This window comes from Myotis daubentonii, chromosome 16, assembly GCF_963259705.1.
Source record: "Myotis daubentonii chromosome 16, mMyoDau2.1, whole genome shotgun sequence".
NCBI lineage: Eukaryota > Metazoa > Chordata > Mammalia > Chiroptera > Vespertilionidae > Myotis > Myotis daubentonii.
Window position 1 is genome coordinate 43,158,874 of NC_081855.1, and position 22,814 is coordinate 43,181,687.

Sequence of the window (22,814 nt, forward strand, 5' to 3'; positions counted from 1 at the left end):
CTGAAATCAATAAAAATATATTTAAGAGAAAAGAAAAACTTAAAAAAGTGGAAACACATAAAAGCTCATTCCATGATACTTATTAAGTAAAATATAAAACATTTATAGCATGAAATTCTTGACAACTGTCAAAAAGAAACTAATAAATAAATGGAAAGACATCCCATATTCATGGATAGGGAGACTTAATATTGTTAAGATGGCAATCCACCTCAAATTGACCTATAGATTCAGTGCATTCCCTATCAAAATCTCAACTGTCTTCTTTGCAGGAACTGATCCTAAAATTCACATAGAAATTCGAGGGACTCAGAATTAATAATAAAAAAATATATATTGAAAAAGAAGTTGGAGCACTCCTACTTCTCCCAATTTCAAAACTTGCTACAAAGCTATAGTAATCAAGACAGTGTAGTACTGACGTAAGGACAGACACCTGGTTTGGTGGAATAGAACTGAGAGTCAGAAGTAAGCCCTCACATTTATAGTCAATTGATTTTGTGAACGTTAAAAATCACAAGTCCTGGTCAAAGGAGGCTGGGAGGGCTCAGCGTATTGGGCACATCTTTGTGTGGCTCTGGAACTTTGGTTCTTTTTGTTTGTTTGTTTTGTTTTTGTTTTGCTTCCCTGAGCACAAAATGATTCTCCCTCCTTAAAAGCAAAAAGCAGAGAAAGAGAGAGAGATTCCTGAACTGGAGGGTGTAAGGGTACTGCAGTGTTTCTTGAGGAACAGGGGGAGGTTCTGCAGTCTTCAGGGCCCTATACACCCTCCAAGGAAGTGGAGGTTCACTGCATCCATTTAAAAAATACCTGTATATATTTAATTGATTTCGGAGAGGAAGGGAGGAGGAGAGAGATAGAAACATCAATGATGAGTGATGCCGGCTGAGCAAATAGGCAGTTCTTGAATGAGAATGGACCGCATTCCAAGGTTGACTGCCAGGTCCCAGGTTGACACCTGAGTCCAGCCAGGTTAGAATGTCCTTTCTTTAATCAGAACAAGGCAATCACGGTGAACAGAAGAGAATAATTAATATTTCTTATAACTATAGCTAGCCACCAATATTCTATTTTTGCCCCTAATATCACCAGTGTGCAGAATAGCCCCGGTTCTCAGGAGCTTTATCCACTGTCTGGTCCCTCACTAGCCCCGGGCTGAGCACCACTGCCACACCATTCCTCAACGCGGCCACTCCTTCCCTACCCGGACTTGGATTTGTCCCTACCCCAGTCTCACCCTCAGCTCAAGCTCTTGCCTTAGCCTACAGCACTCTCCATTCCTTCCTCCAAGGCTCAGCGCCAGGCTTCCTCTGGGCCTCTCCTCTCTCCTGCTGTGTCCCCCATCACCAGCCTCTGTCTGGGCTAGGCCCTTTGGCACCGAACAGTCTGGTTCCTATTGTTGGCTAACCTGTTCTGTGTAGTACATCTCTCTCTCCTCACCAGCCATGTCAATTCCTGGAAGGCAGCGCCACCTGAAACCACAAAACCACTCCCACTCTGCATCCATCCCCCTGCCTGGCCTTGTACCAGGCACCCAGCAACTCTTCAGGCCCCACTGCATTGAACTTTGCATTCAAGCCTTGCCCAAGGCTGCCCTTTCCGTCTCATTTCCTAATGCTCTTTCCAACAACCCCTGTCCAACCACTTCTCCCACCTGCGTTCAAACCTTCCCAGACTCAGCTCAAAAAGGTGCCCCCAAGGTCGAATTAAATCCCTTCTTCCCACTTAGAGCTAACCTGCTACCGTTTCCCTACACACACCGTGCACTTGGCACACGACCGTGTACCTTAAATTAGGTAGAATCTGAGTCTGTCTCCCTCCGACACCTCATGCCCTCGGTGAGCACCCCGAGGAAAGGGCCGAGTGGTTTATCCTTGCCCTCACAACTCTCTTTCAGCCCAAAGTTCAATCTGAGTTTGTTGAATAGACTAGAAACAGGATGGACAAGTATCCCAAACCCAGAAGCGAACATCCCGCAAACGACCTTAAACGCACACTCGAAGGGGCAGCTCCTTGGGCTGCCAATGTCTGCAGACGGGCGCTGGCTCACCTCGGGCAAACCACCCGGCGCCCGCACCAGGCAAAGAGCGAGCCAGGGCGCCCATCACATGATTCTCCAATCACATGATCCCTAGAAAAGGGGGAGGGAGTGACTTGAGTAGAAAAGAAGCACGGCCTTCCAGGATGGCCCCGCCTCTACATCGACGAGTAGCCAACGGGAGCTCGACAGCCCGGACGCCTGGCCAATGGAAACTGAGGTGGGCGGGGCATCGCGCTGCGAGACCCGGGTCAGTGAGCAGCGGGGTTGCTGCTGCCCAGCGAGCGCGGAGCAGGACGCAGGTAAGGCGGTCGGCAGTGCAGACCTCTCGCCCGCTCTTTCCCAAGGCCGCGGCCACAGGGACGTGGGGGCTTGAGGTTCCTCCGGAGTTCAATTCGGGAGGCAAGAGAAGACGCTCAGAGTGTCGTCTTTGGGGGTTTGCGATGCACTGGAGGGAGTGTTTTGAAGGGTGGCGATCTAAGCAGAATGGCAGTGACCCCCATTAGAAGGGACGCTCTTTCTCTACCTTCTCGCATTCCCGCGGGTTGCAGCCCCTTCCCGCAAAGCAGGGACCGCTCTGTTTTTGAGCCGGCTCCGCCTCCCCCGTCTGGTTGCGGTGGTGGTGGTAGGTAGGTAGGTAGGTAGGTCGTCTCCACGGCGCCTGGGAACGGGAGGGTCGCCCTTCCTAGTCCCGGAGCGCAGAGGATTGGAAGTGAGTCTGGAGAGCTTGGCTTCCTCCAAGGACTTGGGAGTGGTTACGCCTGGCTCTGTCTTACTTCCTTTCTTGTGGGGTGGGACAAGCTAACTTCCGCCTCTCAGCCACTTTTTTCCTTGCTCAGGCGCCTCGAGGTTGGGTTGGTTCAAAGGTTGGGAATCCCTTGCTTCTGACACTCAGAGTTGGGGGGCGCCACCTAGTGGAAGATGACAGAGATGGGGGCTTGGAGAGGCTCCGGTTTGCCCTGTTTTGGCCCTGTGGGTGGGGTGGGGTGAGAGGCTGCTTCCCAAAACCCACCTGCGAGGAATTGGGCTCCCAACTGCCCCATCTCTGATCCTGAGGGTGTGTGCTTGCATATGTATTCAGTAGACACATACACTGTGTCTAACCTCAGGAGACCCAGGAAGCAAAAGAAATCATTAGGGACCTGAATACTTTGACAGCTGTACAGGCACGCCTAAGCCAAGAAGTGGGTGGGGCGAGCTGTAGATCCCTTGCCTGGGGGCTGTGGGTGTCGAGGAGAGAGTGCAAGGGGCTGAGGTCTAGGACCAGTCGTCTTCATCCTTACCTGGCCAGGAGCTGTGGAGGGGGCAACTTTGGAGGCTCTCATATAATCATCAGTGGTGGCAATTCTAGGACTAGGACCCGTGCTGTATCCTGGCAGCTTCTGCCCTCCCTGTTTCTGCCCTGCCTGGTCCACCTGCTCAGGAGATGCTTCTGTCCCCTCCCTCTGCTTGGACCCCAGGCCCCTCCCCTCCTGGGGCTTGTGATTCATTCCCAGGCACTGTGCATGGTGCCGCGAGAAATGAACCCGGGTCCCATATGCTCTGGAGTCGTCAAGTCCTGTCACCTCTGGGACTTGATATATGACGTGGGCATGTTCCTTAGCATCTCTGAGCCTCAGTTTCCTCCTTTGGAAGTAAAGGTGATAATTACTACTCTGGATGGTGGTTACAAAGAAGAAAGAAAATGTAGATTGCTTAGCCTGGCTCCCAAGAGGCTCAACAAAAACACTGTTTTTGCCCCTCGAGGCAGGGTAACAGCTGGGCCCGCCCTTGAACTAGTGGGGCTGGCTGAGCTTAGGGGAAAGTTGTTTAGGAAGTGAGAGGCTGCGCCCCATCCCTAGACCGAAGCTGGTTCCTTCTTCTGACTCCAGAGTGGGCTCTTGTGGTCTCTCTTCATGTGCAGCTGAGTTTTGGCTCCAGGATACTGGCAAGGGCAGGGAGGGTATGTTTGGAGAACCTGAAAGGTCCTGGTGGTGTTGAGGGCCCTTTGGACACAGTGTCTCAAAGGCCGACCCAGCCTGTGTGTCCCTTTCCCTTGGTGAGGAGGGGATGGCCAGTGAGCAGGTTGTGACTGGCCTCTCGGGAGGGTAGCCCAGATTCCACTTCCCTTTTCTCAACCCCGTGGTTTCCCATGTTGTCTTGTGACATCCCCTCCCCCACCAACAGGCCTTAGCGGGGTGCAGGTGTGAACACAGTATCAGGCAAGGAGACATTCAGAGGGGCGAGCTGGGGAAGTGAAACCCTGGCTTTTTTTCCGAGGGGACTCAGTCCTTGCACCAGTGTGTCTTCCCATGACTACTGACGCCTCCCCCACACCCCAGAGGCAGCCCAGTCCCACAGGTCAGACCCACAAAACCCACAAATCTTCCTGACTCTTACATGACCACATTTCTACACATTCACCCATGATAGGCCACATGTTGGGGGCACAGATTCACACATACTCATGTCAGCATTCACGTTCATGGGTGTACACGCACTCCGGCATGTGTGACACACACACACACACACAGGACACATGTAGGAAGCGAATCTCAGGCCCCACATCTTGCTTCCTCCCTGGATAAGGAGTTGTGGGGGAGGCTCGGGTAGTCCCAGGCCTGGGCCTGGGGGGAGACTGGCCCCAGAATCAAGGGTGGCGTGGACTTAAGCTAGTTGCCAAATGCCTCTTGGTACTTTGCAGGTGGATCATGTGGACCCTGGTGAGCTTGGCGGCCTTAGTGACAGGGCTGGTGGCTGGAACGCAGTGCCCAGATGGTCAACTCTGCCCTGTGGCCTGCTGCTTGGACCCGGGAGGAGCCAGCTACAGCTGCTGCAATCCCCTGGTGAGTGCCCTCAGCCCAGGCACGAGCTGGAAGCTGGGGTTTTCCAAAAGGTCATGTTGGGTGGACCCGAGGAAGGGGCCGGACTCTGTCCTTTGGTTTATCCGCTCCTCTCTTCCCAGGACAAATGGCCCACAGCGCTGAGCCGGCGTCTGGGCAGACCCTGCCGGATTGATGCCCATTGCTCTCCTGGCCACTCCTGTCTCCTCACTGTCTTGGGGACCTCCAGCTGCTGCCCCTTCCCAGAGGTGAGGGCACCATTAGCTCGATGGAGGGCTCAGTTCTGTGTTCACATGTTTCCTACACTCTTCCGCCCCAGGCAAGAGGACCTAGTCAATGCAGCTGTCTCTGTGTCCCACAGGCCGTGTCATGCGGGGATGGCCGCCACTGCTGCCCAAGGGGCTTCCACTGCAGTGCTGATGGGCAGTCCTGCTTCCGAAGATCAGGTGCAGTAGGGGTGGGGATGGAGGGCAGGCAGATGGGTGGCATGTAGAGCTGGAGCACCCAGGAGCCCAGCTGGCTGGGTGACCCTGATTTCTGCTCTCATGTCCTCATTCGTGTGGCATCTCTACTAAGCACCCGCCCTGCTCTGGAAAGAGGGGCAGCACTGGGGCTAGGAGGGGAAGCAGAGCACTCGGGACCTCAGGCCTAGAGCCAGGCTTTGCAGGGGTGGGAGAGGCCAAACTGGGCTGGTTTAATGCCAACCCAGTCAATGGATGCCCCTGTCCTGTGCCATGTGTCTGAAGCAAGACCTGGCTTGTGGGAGAGTGGTTTAAGAGTGCCTGGGATCCTGGCCGGGTGGCTCAGTTGGTTGGAACATCAGCCCGTAGTACACCCAGATTGCAGGTTTGATTCCCGGTCAGGGCGCATACCTAAGTTGTTGGTTCGATCCCCAGTTAGGGCGTGTACGGGAGGCAACTGATTGATGCTTCTCTCTCACATTGATGTTTTTCTCTCTCACCCTTCTCTCTAAAATCAGTAAAAACATATCCTTGGGTGAGGATTTAAAAAAAAAAAAAGTGCCTGAGCCCTAGTGCCAGCCCCCCAACCCCCTGTAGCTGGGAGTGTAGGCCCTGGTGCCAGCAGCTCCTTGAGTGATGGAGGCAATGACCTCCACTGACTGGGTTGGTGGAATCTGGGTCATCCTGTCCACAGATACCAACCCCCTGGGTGCTGTCCAGTGCCCCGGCAGCCAGTTCGAGTGCCCCAACTCCTCCACGTGCTGCATTATGCTTGACGGCTCCTGGGGATGCTGCCCCATACCTCAGGTACAGGTCTGGGAAGATAGGGTGGGAAGGGGGCGGCAGGAGCAGAGTGAGGGGCTGGAGGGGCAAAGACAGTCAGGACCTTCTCTTCTCAGGCTACTTGCTGCGAAGACAAGGTGCACTGCTGCCCCCGTGGTACCACCTGTGACCTGGCTCATACCCGCTGCCTCACCGCCACGGGCACCCTCCCCCTGGCAAAGAAGATCCCAGCACAAAGGACTAATAGAGCAGGTGAACAGATGGGTGAACTTCGGGTTGGGGGTTGGGAGTAAGGAGAGGCCTTGCCTGGCTTCTAGCCGAGGAAAAGTTCCCCTCCACCCTGGCTGCCCCTCACACCTTTCTCCCCTTCCAGGGATCATGTGCCCAGATGGACAGTCCCAGTGCCCTGACGATTCTACCTGCTGTGAGCTGCCTAATGGGAAATATGGCTGCTGCCCAATTCCTAATGTGAGTGAGGGGCTGTGCCAGTTGGGCTATGTGCCCACAGCCACCTAGCCTGGACACCTACCTTGCAGGGATTCCAGGGGTCTGAGGCTGGCTGACAGGTTGCTGGGAGCCTGGCTGCTCAGGACGTATGCTACCCCCTAGTGGGGGATTGGGGCAGTGCCAGCTGTCAGCCTGACTTCCTTGTGCTCAAGTAAGACTGGAAGCCACAAAGACCCACCCTTGCCTTCACCCAGGCCATCTGCTGCTCCGACCACCAGCACTGCTGCCCCCAGGGCACCGTGTGTGACCTGGCCCAGGGGAAGTGCCTCTTCCAGGAGAACAGTACGGACCTCCTCACCAAGCTGCCAGCACACACAGGTACCAGAAGCAGGCCCCAGGCTCCCACCTGCCCCAGGAGGAGGGGCTTCCCACCAGGCTCTTCCCGGAGCAGATATGGGGGCGGGCACTGGTGGCTGCTTGGAGGGGCCAGGGCAGGTACAGCCCCCTCTTCTCCTCATTGGGCTTCGCTTTAGGATCCCTGCCAGGGGTGGCCTTCCATCCTCAGCACCTGGTTCCAGCTGTGGAGCCCACCAAGGGTAGGACCTCCAGACGGTCCCCAGTGCTACTGCTGACTTGTCCTCCTTGCCCAACCCACAGTGCAGGAGGTGAAGTGTGACACGGAGGTGAGCTGCCCAGAGGACTACACCTGCTGCCGCCTACCGACGGGAGCCTGGGGCTGCTGCCCGTATGTCCAGGTACCCAGGAGTGGTGGGTGGGCTGGGCTGAGGGGGGCAGCAAGCTAGGCCCCTGTGCCTACTGCCCCTTCTCTACCCACCCTAGGCTGTGTGCTGTGAAGACCACGTGCACTGCTGCCCAGCCGGGTTTACGTGTGACATAGAGAAGGGTACCTGTATGCAGGAAGGCCTCCAGCTGCCCTGGATGGAGCAGGCCCCAGCCCGCCTCAGCCTGCCAGTCCCCCAAGCCATGGAGAGTGATGTCCCCTGTGATAATGTCACCAGCTGCCCCTCCTCCACCACCTGCTGCCAACTTGCGTCTGGAGAGTGGGGCTGCTGTCCTGCCCCAGAGGTGCATGGGTACTGGGGTAGCATGGGGGGGGGGGGGGGTATTGTCTTGACCTGGGCAGGTGGCCAGACTCCTGTTACCTTGCTCTTCTGCTCTCTGCCTGGCCCACAGGGGCACACCAGCTCTCAGATTTCATCCCCAGCTGGAAGGACTGAGCAGAAGAGGCAGAATGGGATAGGGGCTCAGTGTTTTGTCCCACACAGTATAGCTTCCTAGATCACTCTCTGCCTTTCTCCCCTCGCCAGGCTGTCTGCTGCTCGGACCACCAGCACTGTTGCCCTCAGGGCTACACGTGCTTGGCTGGGGGGCAGTGTCAGTGGGGGAACCAGATCGTGGCTGGACTGGAGAAGGTGCCTGCCTACCGGGCTTCCTTGTCCAAACCCAAAGACACGGACTGTGACCAGCACACCAGCTGCCCAGTGGGGCAGACCTGCTGCCCAAGCCTGAGTAAGAGCTGGGCCTGCTGCCAGTTGCCCCACGTGAGTGTCCACCTGCCTGCCCCTGGAGGGGGGAGCTGAGTCCTGGGGGTGGAGGGGACAAGAGCATAATGCCACTCTGCCCCCCCCCCCCAGGCTGTGTGCTGTGAGGATCGCCAGCATTGCTGCCCCAATGGGTACACCTGCAATGTGAAGGCCCGAACCTGTGAGAAGGAGGTGGATTCCGCCCACCTGCCCCTCGGCCCTCATGTGGGTGTGGGGGACGTGGAGTGTGGAGAGGGGCACTTCTGCCACGATAACCAGACCTGCTGCCGAGACAGCCGTGGGAGCTGGGCCTGCTGTCCCTACCGCCAGGTCAGTGCCATCCCTCCCCTGGGTCTGGTCCGGGCCTGGCCAGGTCCTGCCCTAACCCTCGTACCCTCCTCTGACCATCCAGGGCATCTGTTGTGCCGATCAGCGTCACTGCTGTCCCGCTGGCTTCCGCTGTGGGGCCAAGGGCACCAAGTGTTTGCGCAAGGAGACGCTGCACTGGGACACTCCCCTGAGGGATCCGGCCCCCAGGCAGCTGCTGTGAGGAGAGACTGGGGACCAAAGACACTCTACAGCCCTCGGGGCCCTGTTCGGAGGGCACCCGCTGCTCAGGCCTCCCTGTCACCTCTCCCCCACCAAATTCTCCTGGACTCTCCATTCTGAGTCCCCCATCATTGAGGTGGGGTCTCCATCTAAGGCCTTCCCTGTCACACGGGGAGCTGTGGCAAAAGCCACGCTACAAGCTGCCATTCTCTCTCTCTCAATTTCTATGGACCCTGTGGCCAGGTGCTCTTCCCTATCCACAGGTGTGTTTCTATGTGTGTGTGTATGTGTGTGTGTGTATGTGCTCCAATAAAGTTTGTACACTTTCTTAATAGTGTCTGATTTGGCTGCCCTGCCTGCCTTCCCCAGAGGATCCCTGAGCAAGGGTCCCCATCCAGCACCCAATTCCCTCAGCCCCACAGACACACACCGAGTTCATCTCACCAGTTTTATATTTGCTGCTGCCCACAGCGGTCCTATCACATTATCCCGTTGCCCAGAGCCCCCCAGCCACTAGCCCCGTGACTTGGTAGCCCAGAGGTGGGCTAGTCAGCAAGCAGCACCCCTCCCTTCCCAGGGGTCCACAGAGAACTCCCCCTCCCTTCCCAGCCCTCATACTAGCAGCTAAGGCCTGGCTGCCCCTCCTGCTTTCTCACAATAGAACTTTCTATGTACACCGTTTATACAGGCACTGCTTGCCCCCCACCCCGCCCGCCTCCCCAGCACCTCCCAATGGGGGGGTCTGGACCCCTCCCACCGCCTTCTTGGAGGCAGCCATGGGGTCCCTCCCAAGCCATTACCCAGCACATACCACTGAACAGCTCTGCAGGCCTCTGGGCACCTTTCAAAGCGAGTGCCCCCGCAACTCCCTTGGGGTGCCCACCCCGGGGACAGGCCCGGGCGGGCGGGGCGGAGCCAGACCCGCAGGCGGTGCCGGGTCCGGAGGAGGCGCTATTTGACGTTGAACACCATCAGCGGCCGCTCCTCCCGCCGCTGCCAAGGGCTCTTCTTGTCGCCCGCGTCGTCGCCCGCCTCCGCCCCCAGCTCGTCCTCCGGGCTGGTGAGCGAGTCGCGCCGGAGCTCGCTGGCGCTGCTGCGGGAACTGTCCCCGCGGCTGCGGCCGCGACCCCGGGGCACCGTGGCCGCTCGGCCCTCGGGCGCCGCCACCTCGTCCAGCAGCGGCGTCAGCGAGTTGTCCTCGGGAGAGCAGAGGCCCGTGCGGCTCTCGCTGCTGCTGGGCTCCGTGTCCTCGCTGAGCGCCAGGCGCGGGGGCGCGGGCGGCGGCGGCGGCGGCGGGGCGGCGGGCGGGGCGCGCTCCCGCTCCCGCTCCCGCTCCTCGCGCAGGGGCCGCCGGCGCGCGGGCCGCGCCTCGTGCACGTCGACGCCCGAGTCCAGGCTGGCGTCGGTGCTCCGGCCGCCGCCCGCCTGCAGGTCGATGTAGGAGTGACGCACCTGCGAGTTGGAGCGCCCGTCCAGGGACACGAACCAGGCGCGCGGGTGCGGCTTCACGCCCAGTTCGAGCAGCTTCTTCTCGGTCAGCGCCTGCAGCTCCCCGTTGAGCTGCGCCATGGTGGACTCGTTGAACAGCACGGGGATGGTGACCGAGCCGCTGACCGGCGCCGAGCGCCCGCCGCCCCAGCCCTCGCCGCCGCCGCCGCCGCCGCCCTCGCCGCCCGCGCCCGAGTGACCGGGCATCAGCGGGCGCTGGGAGTCGGGCTGGGGGAAAGGGCGTGCGGGCCCGGGGGCCGTGCCCTCGGGTGGGAGGGGCTCGTCGCCCGCCCCGGCGGCTCCCGCCTCGCCGCCCAGGCGCACGTAGTGCGCGGGGATCACCAGGGTGGGCATGACGTTGCGGTAGACGCTGTCCTTGAGGTGGTCGATGGAGCCGCAGAAGATGAGCTGCCCCGCCTGGCTGAGCGACGGCGGCCGCGCCAGCTGGTCCACCGACTGCGACAGCAGGAAGTCGGGGGTCTTGCTCTCGGCCGCCCCCTTGTGGCCCAGGTAGTGCTCGAAGGGCGGCGGCGGCGAGGGCGGCTCCGGCAGGAAGGCCGTGGCCCGGGAGGGCCCCCGCCGGTACTCCTCCAGGCCTGGCTCCAGCCCGCCCGGACCCTCGACGGAGCGGGCGCCCTTCTGCCCGGCGCCCTCGCCCCCGCGGGCACCTGCAGGCTCGGCGGCCGGGCGGCAGACGGAGCGCGGCTTGGCGCGGAAGAAGTCATCCCGGGAGGCGGCCAAGTCGCGGGAGCTGGAGAAGGCGGAGTGGAGGGGGCCGGGAGGAGGCGCCTCGGGGTCCCCCGACGGGGTGGGCTCCAGCGGCCCCCCACAGATGAGATGGAGCTGGGACATCGAGGTGGCCTGGTCTCGTTTGTTGCCCTCGGAGGGCCCGGAGAGCTGCAGCTTGCGGTGCTGTTGCCTGGGCTTCAGGCAGCGCCTCCTGGAGAGGAGAAGGCAGACGGGTCCTTAGGAAAGGGCCAGGTCGGAGCAGCTCCCTAACCCACAGCTGCAAGATGGGGGTGGAAACAGTTGGAAGGATCGGGACAATGCCTGGGACTAAGGCATCCAGCCAACCAAACAGAAACTCCTGGGAGAAGTTTGTGGAAAGAGCTTGTATGTCTGTGGGAGGTCCAGCTAGCAGCTGTGCCCATTTGGGTCCCTTTCGGGTAAACTGCACGCCTGCGCAGGAGGGGATGCGGTGAGAACCTGGGAGGATGTGCGAGGCCGAGGCCCCATGGAGGTGAGAGCTGGGCTGGTTGTCTCTGGAGGGGCCTGCCCTGCCGGTCCTGCCTCCTCTCTCCCACTTGTCTCAAGCCACCAGCCTTTCAGTCTTTGCATGTGCATATGCCCTGTGCTTTTATGCATTTTGGAGGCCTGAGCACCCAACACAAGGCCAGGCATAGGGTGGGCCTTCGTCTGCATGGGATGAGAGAAGGTGGGGTCTGGGTATCACTCACCGGCAATAGTAGATGAGCAGACACAGCAGAATGAGCACCAGCAGTGCCAGGGCTGCCAGGATGGTGAGCAGGAAGATGGTATGGTAGGTGCCGATGTCCTGGATGCCTGTTGTGATGGTGACCAGCCCTGTGCCAGGCAAGGGCTTAGCGTTCCAGGTGTGGATGCCCTTCCTGCCTTTCAGAAGGAATCCACTCTGCCAGCCTCCCCTCCCCCTACTGCCCCCTGTCCCCCCTGCCACACTCTCACCAGTCGTGGGGGAGGCCATGGCAGCCGCCCAGTACCCCAGCTGGGGGGAGACAAATGTCCAGTAGAGCTGCCGGCCTTCCTTCCGGATCACACCGGTGCCGTTGCGTACCCACAGCCCTGGGAGAAGCAGGGGTTGCATCAGAGTCAATGTCCTCCCGTCTAAGTCTCTATCCCCACACTCCAGCCCCGGCAACTCCCTGAGGCACTCACCACTCTTGGGGTCAAACCTCCAGGCTGGAATGCTGGTGCCCACAGCCAGGGCACGAGGCTCCGAGGGCACAGGCAGAGACAGGTGAATGGGGCCCGAGAGTGGTACTTCTGTTCCATTGCCTGTCAGCAGGTGCACGCTCACGGCAGCCAGGGGCATCAGCTCCAGCCAGGAGCCATTGCCTAGGGGAAGGGGACACCGAGCTGAGAGGTAAGCCCTCGAGGTGGGGGACATCCCTTCCATGCCTGGCACCCAGCCTACCTGAGCTGGAGGCCTCGGTGCCCAGGAAGGCAGGGAAGGCCCGCATTTCCTGCTGGGTGCTGGCAGGTGTGAGCGAGGCCCAGAGCTGGCTGTAGGTGGAGCTGACAGGCAGGCGGGCAGCCTGCCGTTGGAACTGCACCCAGGGCTGGGAGCGGGCACCTGATGGAGAGAGGAGGGGCTGCAGTGGCCTGGCCAGGGGCAAGGCTGCCCAGAGACCAGAGTGGAAAGCAAGTATCTAAGGAGAGGGGGAGCCAGCGGGCCAGGCCACTGGGGAGGCCAGGGAGGGTGGTGACTTGGGAGAAAACTGGGCAGTTGTAGAATGTTAATTTGGAAGGAATGTGGACCTGAACCTTAGTCCTGGCTGTGTGACCTGGAGCAAGTTGCTCTCTGAAGCAGTTTCCTTATCTATAATAATAAAAGCGTGATATGCTAATTAGACCGGACAGCCGAATGACCTTCCGGGTGTCCTTCCGGACGACCTTCCAAACACCGGGCCTCTAGTTAACCTGTAAAGTGATGAGGTTGAGGTCCTCAAACAATTACTGTCTCCAGTGCGGCAGGCACTGTGTTAAGTGCCGGGGATACAAAAATGAATAAGATACAACGCAGGTTCCCAGCCTTCAAGTTCACAGTCCAGTGTGGTGCGGTGTGAGGGTGCCCATTTCTGCTGTGGTAGATGGGAACGTTCTACGTCTGTGGTGCCCATTACAGCGCCCACAGACACACATGGCTACCAAGCACTTGAACTGTGGCCAGGGCAGTGTGACTCAGGAACTGCGTTTATTTTTCATTTTGAAAAATATAATCGATTCTGAATTCATTTAAATTTAAATAGCTACGCGTGGCTAGTAGCTACTGCATTAGACAGCTTAGGCTCTGCGTGTTGTCTGCCTGCCTTGGGGTGGAGAGGATGTGAAACGGAATTCTGATACAATAAGGTAATAGTAACTTTTGTTAAGCTTTGATATGCTGGGCACTGTTCTAAGCCGGTTATCTATGTTAAAACCCCTGTAATTAGCACAACAGCCCCTGTCTAGGTACCTTTATCGTGGACCCTATTTTATTGGATGAAATGGAGGCGGGAGAAGGTCAGTAACTTGGCCAGGTCACAATCCTGGAGCCTGACTGAAGGCCAGGACACATCTGTCACCACGGTTCTATCCTGCCTCGTTATTACAATACCGGGGGCAGGTGCAGGTGCACGAGGAGTTCGGCCGCCCAGCTCCGAAGGCCCCGTGGCACCAGCCAGGAATGAAAGGGGAAAGGAACCTGCAGGACTGCCAGGAGCAAGGCCCCTGGCACTAAGCAGCCTGTTGACCAGGGGCCCCCAGGTGACTGGATTGGGGGGGTGGGGGGGGAGGCAGTGGCAGGTCAGGTTCCAGTGCGCGTGGTTAGGAAGTGAAAGAGTCTAGGCTTTATACCGAAGCAGTGGGAGCTGAGGGAGGCTTTAAGCTAGGAAGCAATAAAGGGTTCCTTTGGCATTTTATTTTGATTTTTTAAACGTTTTTATTGATTTTTAGAGAGAGGGGAAGGGAGAGGGGTAGAAACATCCGTGAGAAATATCAACATTGATCAGCTGTCTCCTGCATGCCCCCTACTGGGGATTGAGCCACCAAAACAAGGGCTTGTGCCCTGACCAGGAATCGAACCATGACCACTTGGTTCCTGGGTAGACACTTAACCACTGAGCCACACCGGCTGGGCTCCTTTGGCATTTTAGAAACTTCCAGCCCGGCCGGTGTGGCTCAGTGGTTGAATGTTGACCCTATGGACCAGGAGGTCATGGTTTGATTCCCGGTCAAGGCATATGCCCCGGTTGCGGGCTTGATCCCCAGTGTGGGGCGTGTAGGAGGTAGCCGATCAAAGAATCTCTCTCATCATTGATGTTTCTCCCTCTCTTTCCCCTCTTCCTTCCTCTCTGAAGTCAATAAAAGAAAGACATTTTTAAAAAGAAACCTCCAAAGAAATGTTAGAAGCCTCTGGTTCAGGATCAGAGAAACGATGATGAACAAATGAGTAATTTGGGGGATAAGGATATAAACTGAGGAGCGCTTCTCTCACTCCACAACCCAGTGTGGCTCCCTAGTGCTAGCTAGATGGAGCCTCCCCTCAGCCAGGCTTCATCAACCAGTCTGCTCTAGGTGCCCCGTCTGCATAGCCAGACCAGAGCACCCCCTTCTTTTTTTAAAAAATATATTTTTATTGGTTTCAGAGAGGAAGCAAGAGAGAGAGAGAAACATCAATGATGAGAGAGAATCATTGACGGCTGCCTCCTGCATGCTCCTCACCAGGGATCCAGCCGGCAACCCGGGCATGTGCCCTGACCGGGAATCCAACCATGACCTCCCGGTTCCTAGGTCGATGCTCAACCACGATCCCTCTCCCTTCTGCCCCTGCACCTGGAAGATTCCCCCAGGCCTTCCTCTCCAGTGAAGATCCTTTGCTCCCTCTTCCACTCCCAAGTCCACTCAGCCCCACAGCTCCCTTCACTACATGCTCTCCTCCTGGCACACTCACAGCTTAGGGTGTTCTCCGTATTGAATGCAGCCGCCCTCTCCTCCACTGTCCTGCCTACTCTGTAATTATTCCGGGGACAACCTGTCTGTGTGTTTTCCTACTTGTCTGTGAACTCCACGGGGCAGGGAATGGGTTTGTTCTTCCTTCCCACGGCTCCCCGGCACCAGACACAGGGCCTGGCCCAGCCCAGGTGCCGCCGTCAGTCTTAGCTGGATGACACCCGGGCCACTGCAGGCTTGCTCCAGGCCTTGCACTCCACCGGTGTTCAGTACCCTGGAACGACCCCCTTCATGGTCTTCTGACATGGCCACGCACCCAGTAGGTGCACAGCAAGGACTCAGTGACCCGCTGAAGACACAGGTGGCAGGGAGTGGGAATGCTATTGGTGGTAGAGGGAGAACAGAAACCACGAGAAGCCCCAGTAACAGCGAACATTTATTGGCCACCTTCTGTGCTGTTTTTTGCATCCTTGATAATATTCAGTCCTCACCTCAATTTGATGATGCAGATGCTATCAATATCCACATCTTATAGATGAAAACACTGAGGTTCAGAGGTTAAGTGACTTGCCCAAGGGCACCCAGCTAGTATGGAAGAGCAGGGCTCTCTATACTCAGGTCAGGGGGCCGGAAGAGGAGCTTGGGGGTGGGTAGGAGGGAGCCTTACCAGGAGAACCCAAGAGGATGTGCACCAGGTCCTCATAGAGGATGAGGGTGGCCGGCCGCTCGGGGAGCAGGTAGAGGCTGACGGACGCATACACTGCAGGAGGGGTGGCCTGTTAGCTCCAGAGAAAGCCCCTGCCCACACCCAGGCAGGGTACTCCCTCCATCCGAATCCTAGTGACTTCATCCTCCCTCAGTCCCCTCTGCATACCCCAGGCCAGGCAGCAGCTGCTGGAAAGCCTACTCCCTCCGCCCCCAAGGACTATTTTGGGAAGGGGTTGATGGGGTCAGCTGCTGCCCCCCCTCCACCTGCCCCTGCACTCACAGGGCAGCTTGTCAACGCGCCAGGGCACGGAGTTGGTGAGGAAGCCAGGGCGGGCAGCAGTGACCAGCACCCAGGTGCCCAAGCGGTAACTGAGGGGCAGTGTGGCCACGCCCTCCGAGTCCGTGGTGCCAGCAGCCAGCAGCATACGATTCCCAAACACATCCACTGAGGCCTGGGCCAAAGGCGCCAGCTCCCCGCTCACATACACCTGGACCTTGATCAGGACCTCTGTGGACAAGATGAGGTGAGGAGAGTGAGGAGGAGGAAGGGAGGAAGAGAGAACGGGGGGGGGGGGGGGGCCTCAAGATCAGAGGAGGGGGCTGTGGGTTGGGAGCAAGGCTAGATAAGACATTATAAAAGCTAGCATTTACAGAGCCCTCAAACGTCACATCAGCCTGTGAGGTAGTTGGCACTATTTCATCGAGTCTAACAGACGCACTTAGCCACATTTTAACATTTCTGAATTCAGACTATGCCTATGGTTGATGTTGTCATAATTATAATTGGCAGCATTTTTTCCCTTTCTTACTGGTACATGAAATAATGGTGCATCTTCCAGTCAATGATGTATTAGACTCAGTAAGACATGCTCTTGGCCCATTTTGCAGATAAAGAAACTGAGGCTCAAAGAATTTATATATTTGTACTACAGTTAAGTGGGAGGTCCAAACCTGGGTATTGACTTCTAGACCTAAATTCTTAACCGCCGGACCCTAGGGGCTGGTGTCAGGGAGAGGAGAGGGAAGGGAGGGCTGAGAAAGAATAAGTGGAGAACCAGAGGCGACAAGTGGAGAGGAGAGAGGTCAGGATTCAGCCATTTGGAAGAGGGGGTGGGGTGCTGGGTCAGAGTTCGGGTTCTTAGGAAGAAACGGAGAAGCGGACTCCAGGGAACTGGTCATTCCCATCATTCATCCACCTCCTAGGACGCTTTGCACAAACCTGTTTCTCTTCAGATTTAGGGACTCACTCCAACCGAAACCCAGACAAGCACCTCCTGACCCCTCCTCCTCAGTGTACAGCTGGCCCCTCCCAGCTGGTCAGCTACAGTCAGTCACCACGGTAACTCCTTCATTCCTCCCAGAAGATGGGCAGGGAGCTGGGGCCCTGGCCAGGGAAAGAGCCTGGGGGGAGGGGAGAAGAGACCCAGGCCCAAGGGAAGCCGGTATGGAGGGGGCTGGGAAGGGAAGCCCAAGTCCTTCGCTCTCCAGCCAACTCTGCCCCTCGCCCACGGACGGTCTCGCTGCCATGGCCCTGCAGGCCTCCTGCTCTCAGATGGGGCGATGAGGGGAGGAACCAGGCCTAGACTTGCTCTCACGGGTTTTCCAGGCAGCCTCTCTGATCCAGCACACCATGGACCCCTTCTCACTCAGTGCAGCCCCTTCCTCAAGAGCATGCCTCACCCCTACCTTGCTGCTCACAATGGGAGAAGGTGTCATGCTTGGAAAGGTACAGAGACCCACGTATGAGCCCCAGGAGGCAGGTGGGAGTGGGTTGGGTGCTGGACACAAAACTAGGGGAGTCCAGGTACAAAGGGAGGCTGAGGGCCACAGGGCACGGGAAGGTCCAGGGGCCTCATGGGTGGAGCTTAATGCTCAACAGTGACAGGTGTCTTATCTCAGGCTTCCAACCCCAGGGCCAGCGCCGCGCCTGACCCTGGCATCCCATCCAGCTGCTCCGAACCCACCACCCTGTCCTCTCCCGGGCCAAAGCCCGCTTCTGCAGGGTGGGTGCACACACGCGACCCTTTCCTTTCTGGTTCCCCTGGGAACTGGCAGCCCCCCTCCACCTCCGAGTCGGAATTCTGAGAAGCTAGAGGGCCTGGCTACTCCCTACCCCCACCCCGGGCTAGGAGCAGCTGGACAGAGCAGCTGGGCAAAGGGAACCCAGGATTAGGGACTATGGTCATGGACGGAATGCCTTGGGTTCAAGAAAAGGGGAGAGAGCCCAGGGAACAAAACGGGTGGGTAGGTAAGGCCTGAAGAAGGCACCAGCGCCAAACTGGGGGGTGAGGGGGTGCCTGGTGGATTTCCTTCCCCCTACCCATCAGCTGGGCTTCCAGACAGCATTCTGGGAGAGCCCTGATCCTGGCTCTATTCCAGACCATTCCCTGGGCCCCTCCCCTGGGGTGCAGGGCTGGAGAAAAGCTTTCTGAGAAAATGGGGCCCATTCCCAGCCATCAAAGCTCTTCTTGTCTCCCAGGAAGACTGAGGCCAGAGGCGAACCTTCCCCATTCCTCAATGCCTGACATTCCATACGGTATCCGTTTCTCCTGGCTTCGGCCCTGCCTCATTCCAGGAGGAAATCCGACCCCCTCCCTTCATCCGGACCCCACTTCCCTCATGGAGACTCCCCCACCCTGCTTTTCCTGCCAGCTCCTTGGTGGGGAAGTGAGGAGTGGAGAGCACCAGTTCAGGTTCAGACAGGGATGGGGCCCAGAGGCAGGAGAGGGGAGAGCAGAGGCTGGGTGGTGGGGCAGGAGGCTAGGTGGGGGTGCAGGGCTGGAGTGGGTGGAGTACCCGGAGAGCCCAAGCAGGGAAGGAAGTAATCCTCTAGCTCTCCCACCCTCTCCGCTGCAGAAGCCGACCCCACCCCCACTTCACACACCCACCTGGGCCCGGATGGAGAGGTGAGATGAGGAGGGGTGATGGGGAGCGGACTGGGGACAGGAATGGCCGGGACCCAGGCACCTGCCCTCCCAGCCGGTACTGCCCACAGTCAGCTAGCCAGCTCAGCAGGCTCGGCCACCACAGCCCTGCCATGCGCTTGGAGCTAGGAATCACCATGTACCCCTTTTTTCAGAGCCCCCCAACTTCAGCCCCTTCTCTTTCATGGGCTAAGCAGCGTTTCTTTGGTGCACCCCCAAATCTAAACCAGGGGGGCTGTCAGGCTCTAGGCGAAGAACCCCATTCGAACAGTCAATCCACCCGTAGCCTCACCCCTTTTCCCCCTCCCCACACCCCCGTCAAACCCGGCTCTAGGCGCCCAGCCCCCGTCTAGGCCCAGGGTGGTAGCCGAAGCCTGAGCCCCCACCCCGCCGGGGTCTGGAGCGAGAACCCGCAGGGGGCTGCGGAGCGGGCGCCCGCCCCAGCCCGCCCCTGGGCGGGTGTCTCCGGCAGACAATGGCTCAGGCAGCAGCGCCTCGCGGACCAGGAGGGAGAAAAACAAGGCAGGAGGTGGGCGGCGGCGCAGAGCCCGGGGACCCCCGCCCTCCCCATTGTGTCTCCCCGAGACCCCCTCCCCGGAGGTCCCCCTCGCCCCCGCCAGCTCCGAACCCAGGTCGCCCATCTACCCCACCCCAATCCAGGGCACGGAATAGCCCCCCATTCTCGAGCGCCGCCGAGAGAGGGGGCTGGCGGGCGGGGCCCCGGGGGGTGGGGGCGCAGGCTGGCGATCGCTGCCCTTCCCGGCGAGACTCACCCTGCGGGCTGGGGGGCTCCGGCGGGGACTTGCCGGGAGCGCGGGAGGCGCCGCCGAGCAGCAGCCCCAGCAGCGGTAGGAGCCGCGTGAGGACGCTGGGGCCACTCGGCGGCGGCATCGCGGGGCTCGGCCCGGCCCTAGCGGCCCATGGCTCCCGCCCGGCCCCGCTCGGCCGGCCCCGCTCAGCCCCAGCTCTGCGCGGCTCGGGCTCCCGCTCTGGCTGCGGCGGCCGCTCAGCGCGATTGTCTCCGCCCGGAGCCGCCGCCAGCGCCCCCTGCCGGCGGCGCCCCACCCGCTGGTCCTCCCGGCACCGCCCCCTCGCCGCCCCGCCCCGCCCGCCTCCTGCCTGAGCTCAGCCCACCCCGCGGCCACCATCCTGTGCTCCAGACCCAGAGCTGCAAGGGAGTGTACCGAATGGGGTCCAATCGCCTGGGTGCTTGAAGTTCCAGGGTTCCCGAAATTTGGTGCATATTTTTTTGGTGTGTGTGTGTGATGGCTGTTGCTTGCAACACACTCAAATAGGTGGGTACTCAAATAGGTGATGGCCGCTCCGCAGCCCCCTGCGGGTTCCTCGCTTCAGACCCCGGCTGGGTGGGGGCTCAGGCTTCGGCTGCCACCCTGGGCCTAGACGGGGGCTGGGTGCCTAGAGCCATGGTCATGAGCGTCTCCACAAAGTGTAAGAACTGCCCTGTTTTACTGCTCCCCTCTCTCGCACAAACATCCCCTCAGTGCAGGGGAGATAGGGCGCAGCCCCTGGGAATCAGTCCCGGTCTTGTCTAGCTCTTGCCTCTTATTAAGCCGTTAGCGAGTTACTCAGCCTTCCTTTGACGTGAGAATTGTAGTCTCTGCCTCGTGGGGTTGCTGATTACATGAGATGATGCACATGTCTGACCAGGTGCTGTTGGCCCAGATAACGCGATCTACTGATGGGCTATCATAACCGTTAGGAAGTTCTAGAGGTGGCACAGCCTGCCTGTGCACTGAGAATCTCCGGCTGGTCTCCCTGGTTCTGCTTCATGGATGACAATCTGAGTCTTTTCCTTCTTCCTCAGCCATTGAACCCCAACTTGGCCGGCCCTCTAGCCAGCCAAGCTCTCTTTCCTTCCAGTTTCTTTCTTTTTTTTCTTTTTTTTAATATATTTTATTGATTTTTTACAGAGAGGAAGGGAGAGAGATAGTCAGAAACATCGATGAGAGAGAAACATTGACCAGCTGCCTCCTGCACATGCCCCACCGGGGATGTGCCCGCAACCCAGGTACATGCCCTTGACCGGAATCGAACCTGGGACCTTTCAGTCCGCAGGCCGACGCTCTATCCACTGAGCCAAACCGGTTTCGGCTCCTTCCAGTTTCTGATGGTCATCATCACTCAGTTTCTGGGTGGCCAAATCCTCATCTGATCTGGCATCTCTCTCCCGGTTCTCTCTGGCTTGTTACCTTTTCTTTCTCAAAATGTGCTGCCCTGCAGGGAACTGGAGACCTAGAGCAAGGACCTCCGGGCTTCTCTTCCGATGCTTCTCTCCTGGTTGGGAATTCTGAAATTAGGGGACCTTGTTTTGAGACTGTGGACAAAACCACCATATTTTCTTTTTCTTTCTTTCTTTCCTTCCTTCCTTCCTTCCTTCCTTCCTTCCTTCCTTCCTTCCTTCCTTCCTTCCTTCCTTCCTCCCTTCCCTTCTTTCCTTTCCCTTCCCCCCTCTCGTAAATTTCCATCTAACCAGATTTCCCAGTTCCCATTCTTATGTAACCAAATTGTTGGAACCTCAGCGCAGGATCTAGCACTCATCCCTAGTGACTTTCATCTTGTTGGTTACAACCCAACTTCACAATCTGTCAGGGCTGCCTGAATCTGCGCCAGTCTCCCAGTGTGTGGAGCTCCCGCTCAGCCAGCCGCCGTCTGCAGGGTGAAGGGCCTCCTGACAGTACCAGGGCTGGGATGGAGCTCTGGGACACCCCCACAGAGACATGCTCCAGCTTTACCAACATTGTTCCGTTTTCAACCCAAGTCTCCATCGTCCAGCTCACATGTCTGTCTTGTGCACATAAAGACAAATGCCAAATGCGTTGCTGGATCAAGATAGATAGTCTGGGGCCATCCAGTTGCAATGGCAGAGGGACTGGGAACTTGGCTGGTGTTCAAGGGCCTCGGCTTAATCTTTTCCTAAATATTCAGCCACCCAACTAGAAACCTGTTCTGGAACTTGCCATGCATGGATGTCAAATTGTTCTGGTCTGTTCAGAATCTACCTTTTCCCCTTTGGGAGCAGCTCTTGTGAGGTAAGTCTGTCCGTTAATGGCTTCCCCCAACACTTAGCATCAAGTCCAAAGTTCTCTCCTTGGTCACAGGTGCTTCCCGCCTGCCCCCCCCACTGACCTCACCTCCTGGATCCCTCACCTGCCTCCAGCCCAGGGGCCTCCTTGCTTTTACATGAACATGTCAAGCCTGCTCCCACTTCAGGGCCTTTTCACTGGCTGCTCTTTCTGTCCAGAGCACTTTATTTCCCTGCAGCTGCTCAGCTCATTCATTCATTTCTCTGCTCACCTCATGAGAGGGGCCTTTCCCGACCACTCTCCCTGTAAAGTCAGCCTGCTCCCAACACCCACATAATTCTACCATAGCTCCCTATCTTTATTTTTATTCCTATCACTAATCACCACTGCCTATTTATTTATTTATTTATTTATTTATTTATTTATTTACTAGAGGCCCAGTACATGAAATTCGTGCACAGGGAGGGTCCCTAGGGGCTGCCGGCCGGGGAGAGGAGCTGTGGGTGGTTGGCCAGCCGGCCCTGCCCCCTGGTCAAACTCCCAGTCGTGGGGACAATTTGCATATTAGGTTTTTATTATATAGGATTTATTTCTCTTTGCCCCTGATTGGATGGAAGTTCCATGAAGGCAGGGACTTTTTTGTTGTTCCCTGTTCCATCCCAGCACTGGAATGGTGCCAGGCACATAGTAGGTGCTCAATAAATGTTTATTGAACACATGAATCCACAAATCTCTCAGGACTCCAGGTGGATCCCCCACCACTACTTCCTGACTCCGACCTCAGTGTCTCCCTCTCCTAGCCCTCCTGGGGCCTTCCTGCCTGGTGCCTGTTTCCTAACTTAAGACCCTTCTCCTTGGTGAGGAAGAAGGAATAGTACACCTCCCTGACACTGCCTTCCTCAGGATGAGGGCTCAGTCAGCCTCCCTCTCTGCCTCTTCTCACTCTGAACACAGCTTTAAAGGCCTTTTTTAAAAATGGGAGGGGGGAGAACACGTTCTTTTCTTGGTGTTTAGCTCTTCAAAATCATAAAGAAAAATATTTAAAGCTGCCCATCAGGGACCCTGCCTCCCGACTTTGCCATCCTCCCAGCCATCCTCAAACACCTCCATCCCCCTCCAGCCTCACCCGGAGGCTCTGCCACCCTTTCTCCCTTGTTCCACCCCCACCTTCTACTCCCTGACACTCCTCAAAGACAGTAATTTGCAACCTCTGCCTTGACAGATGCTGTCTGCTCACATTTCTAGCTGCCCCAGATCCCCACTCCAAATATCATCTCCCTCTCCTCCCCTGACCCCAAGAAGCAGCAGCACACTGAG

The 22,814-nt window shown here is 58.0% G+C and overlaps 2 protein-coding genes across 4 annotated transcripts; one reads left to right on the plus strand and one right to left on the minus strand.

Annotated features, from left to right (window-relative positions):
• The first annotated feature begins 2,248 nt into the window (after positions 1-2,248).
• Positions 2,249-8,972, plus strand: GRN (granulin precursor). The gene is made up of 13 exons (XM_059670390.1): positions 2,249-2,340; positions 4,722-4,863; positions 4,983-5,108; positions 5,222-5,306; positions 6,016-6,128; positions 6,221-6,356; positions 6,478-6,572; positions 6,806-6,929; positions 7,209-7,306; positions 7,392-7,637; positions 7,880-8,113; positions 8,207-8,425; positions 8,508-8,972. Exons 2-13 carry the CDS (start codon positions 4,729-4,731, stop codon positions 8,643-8,645), a joined length of 1,749 nt encoding a protein of 582 aa, XP_059526373.1. The 5' UTR covers positions 2,249-2,340; positions 4,722-4,728; the 3' UTR covers positions 8,646-8,972.
• An 88-nt stretch (positions 8,973-9,060) lies between these two features.
• FAM171A2 (family with sequence similarity 171 member A2) lies at positions 9,061-19,489 on the minus strand. 3 transcript variants are annotated; one of them, XM_059670388.1, is made up of 8 exons: positions 19,227-19,489; positions 15,810-16,037; positions 15,489-15,581; positions 12,306-12,464; positions 12,047-12,226; positions 11,837-11,953; positions 11,590-11,695; positions 9,061-11,072 (listed from the first exon to the last, which is right to left on the minus strand). In XM_059670388.1, the coding sequence occupies exons 1-8, from the start codon at positions 19,342-19,344 to the stop codon at positions 9,596-9,598; spliced, it is 2,478 nt and encodes an 825-aa protein (XP_059526371.1). In that variant the 5' UTR covers positions 19,345-19,489; the 3' UTR covers positions 9,061-9,595. The 3 variants fall into 3 exon arrangements, with proteins under 3 accessions (XP_059526371.1, XP_059526372.1, XP_059526370.1); XM_059670387.1 differs by having other exon boundaries at positions 9,062-11,072; positions 11,590-11,716; positions 19,227-19,488; XM_059670389.1 differs by lacking the exons at positions 15,489-15,581; positions 15,810-16,037 and having other exon boundaries at positions 11,590-11,716.
• Between the last annotated feature and the right edge of the window lie 3,325 nt (positions 19,490-22,814).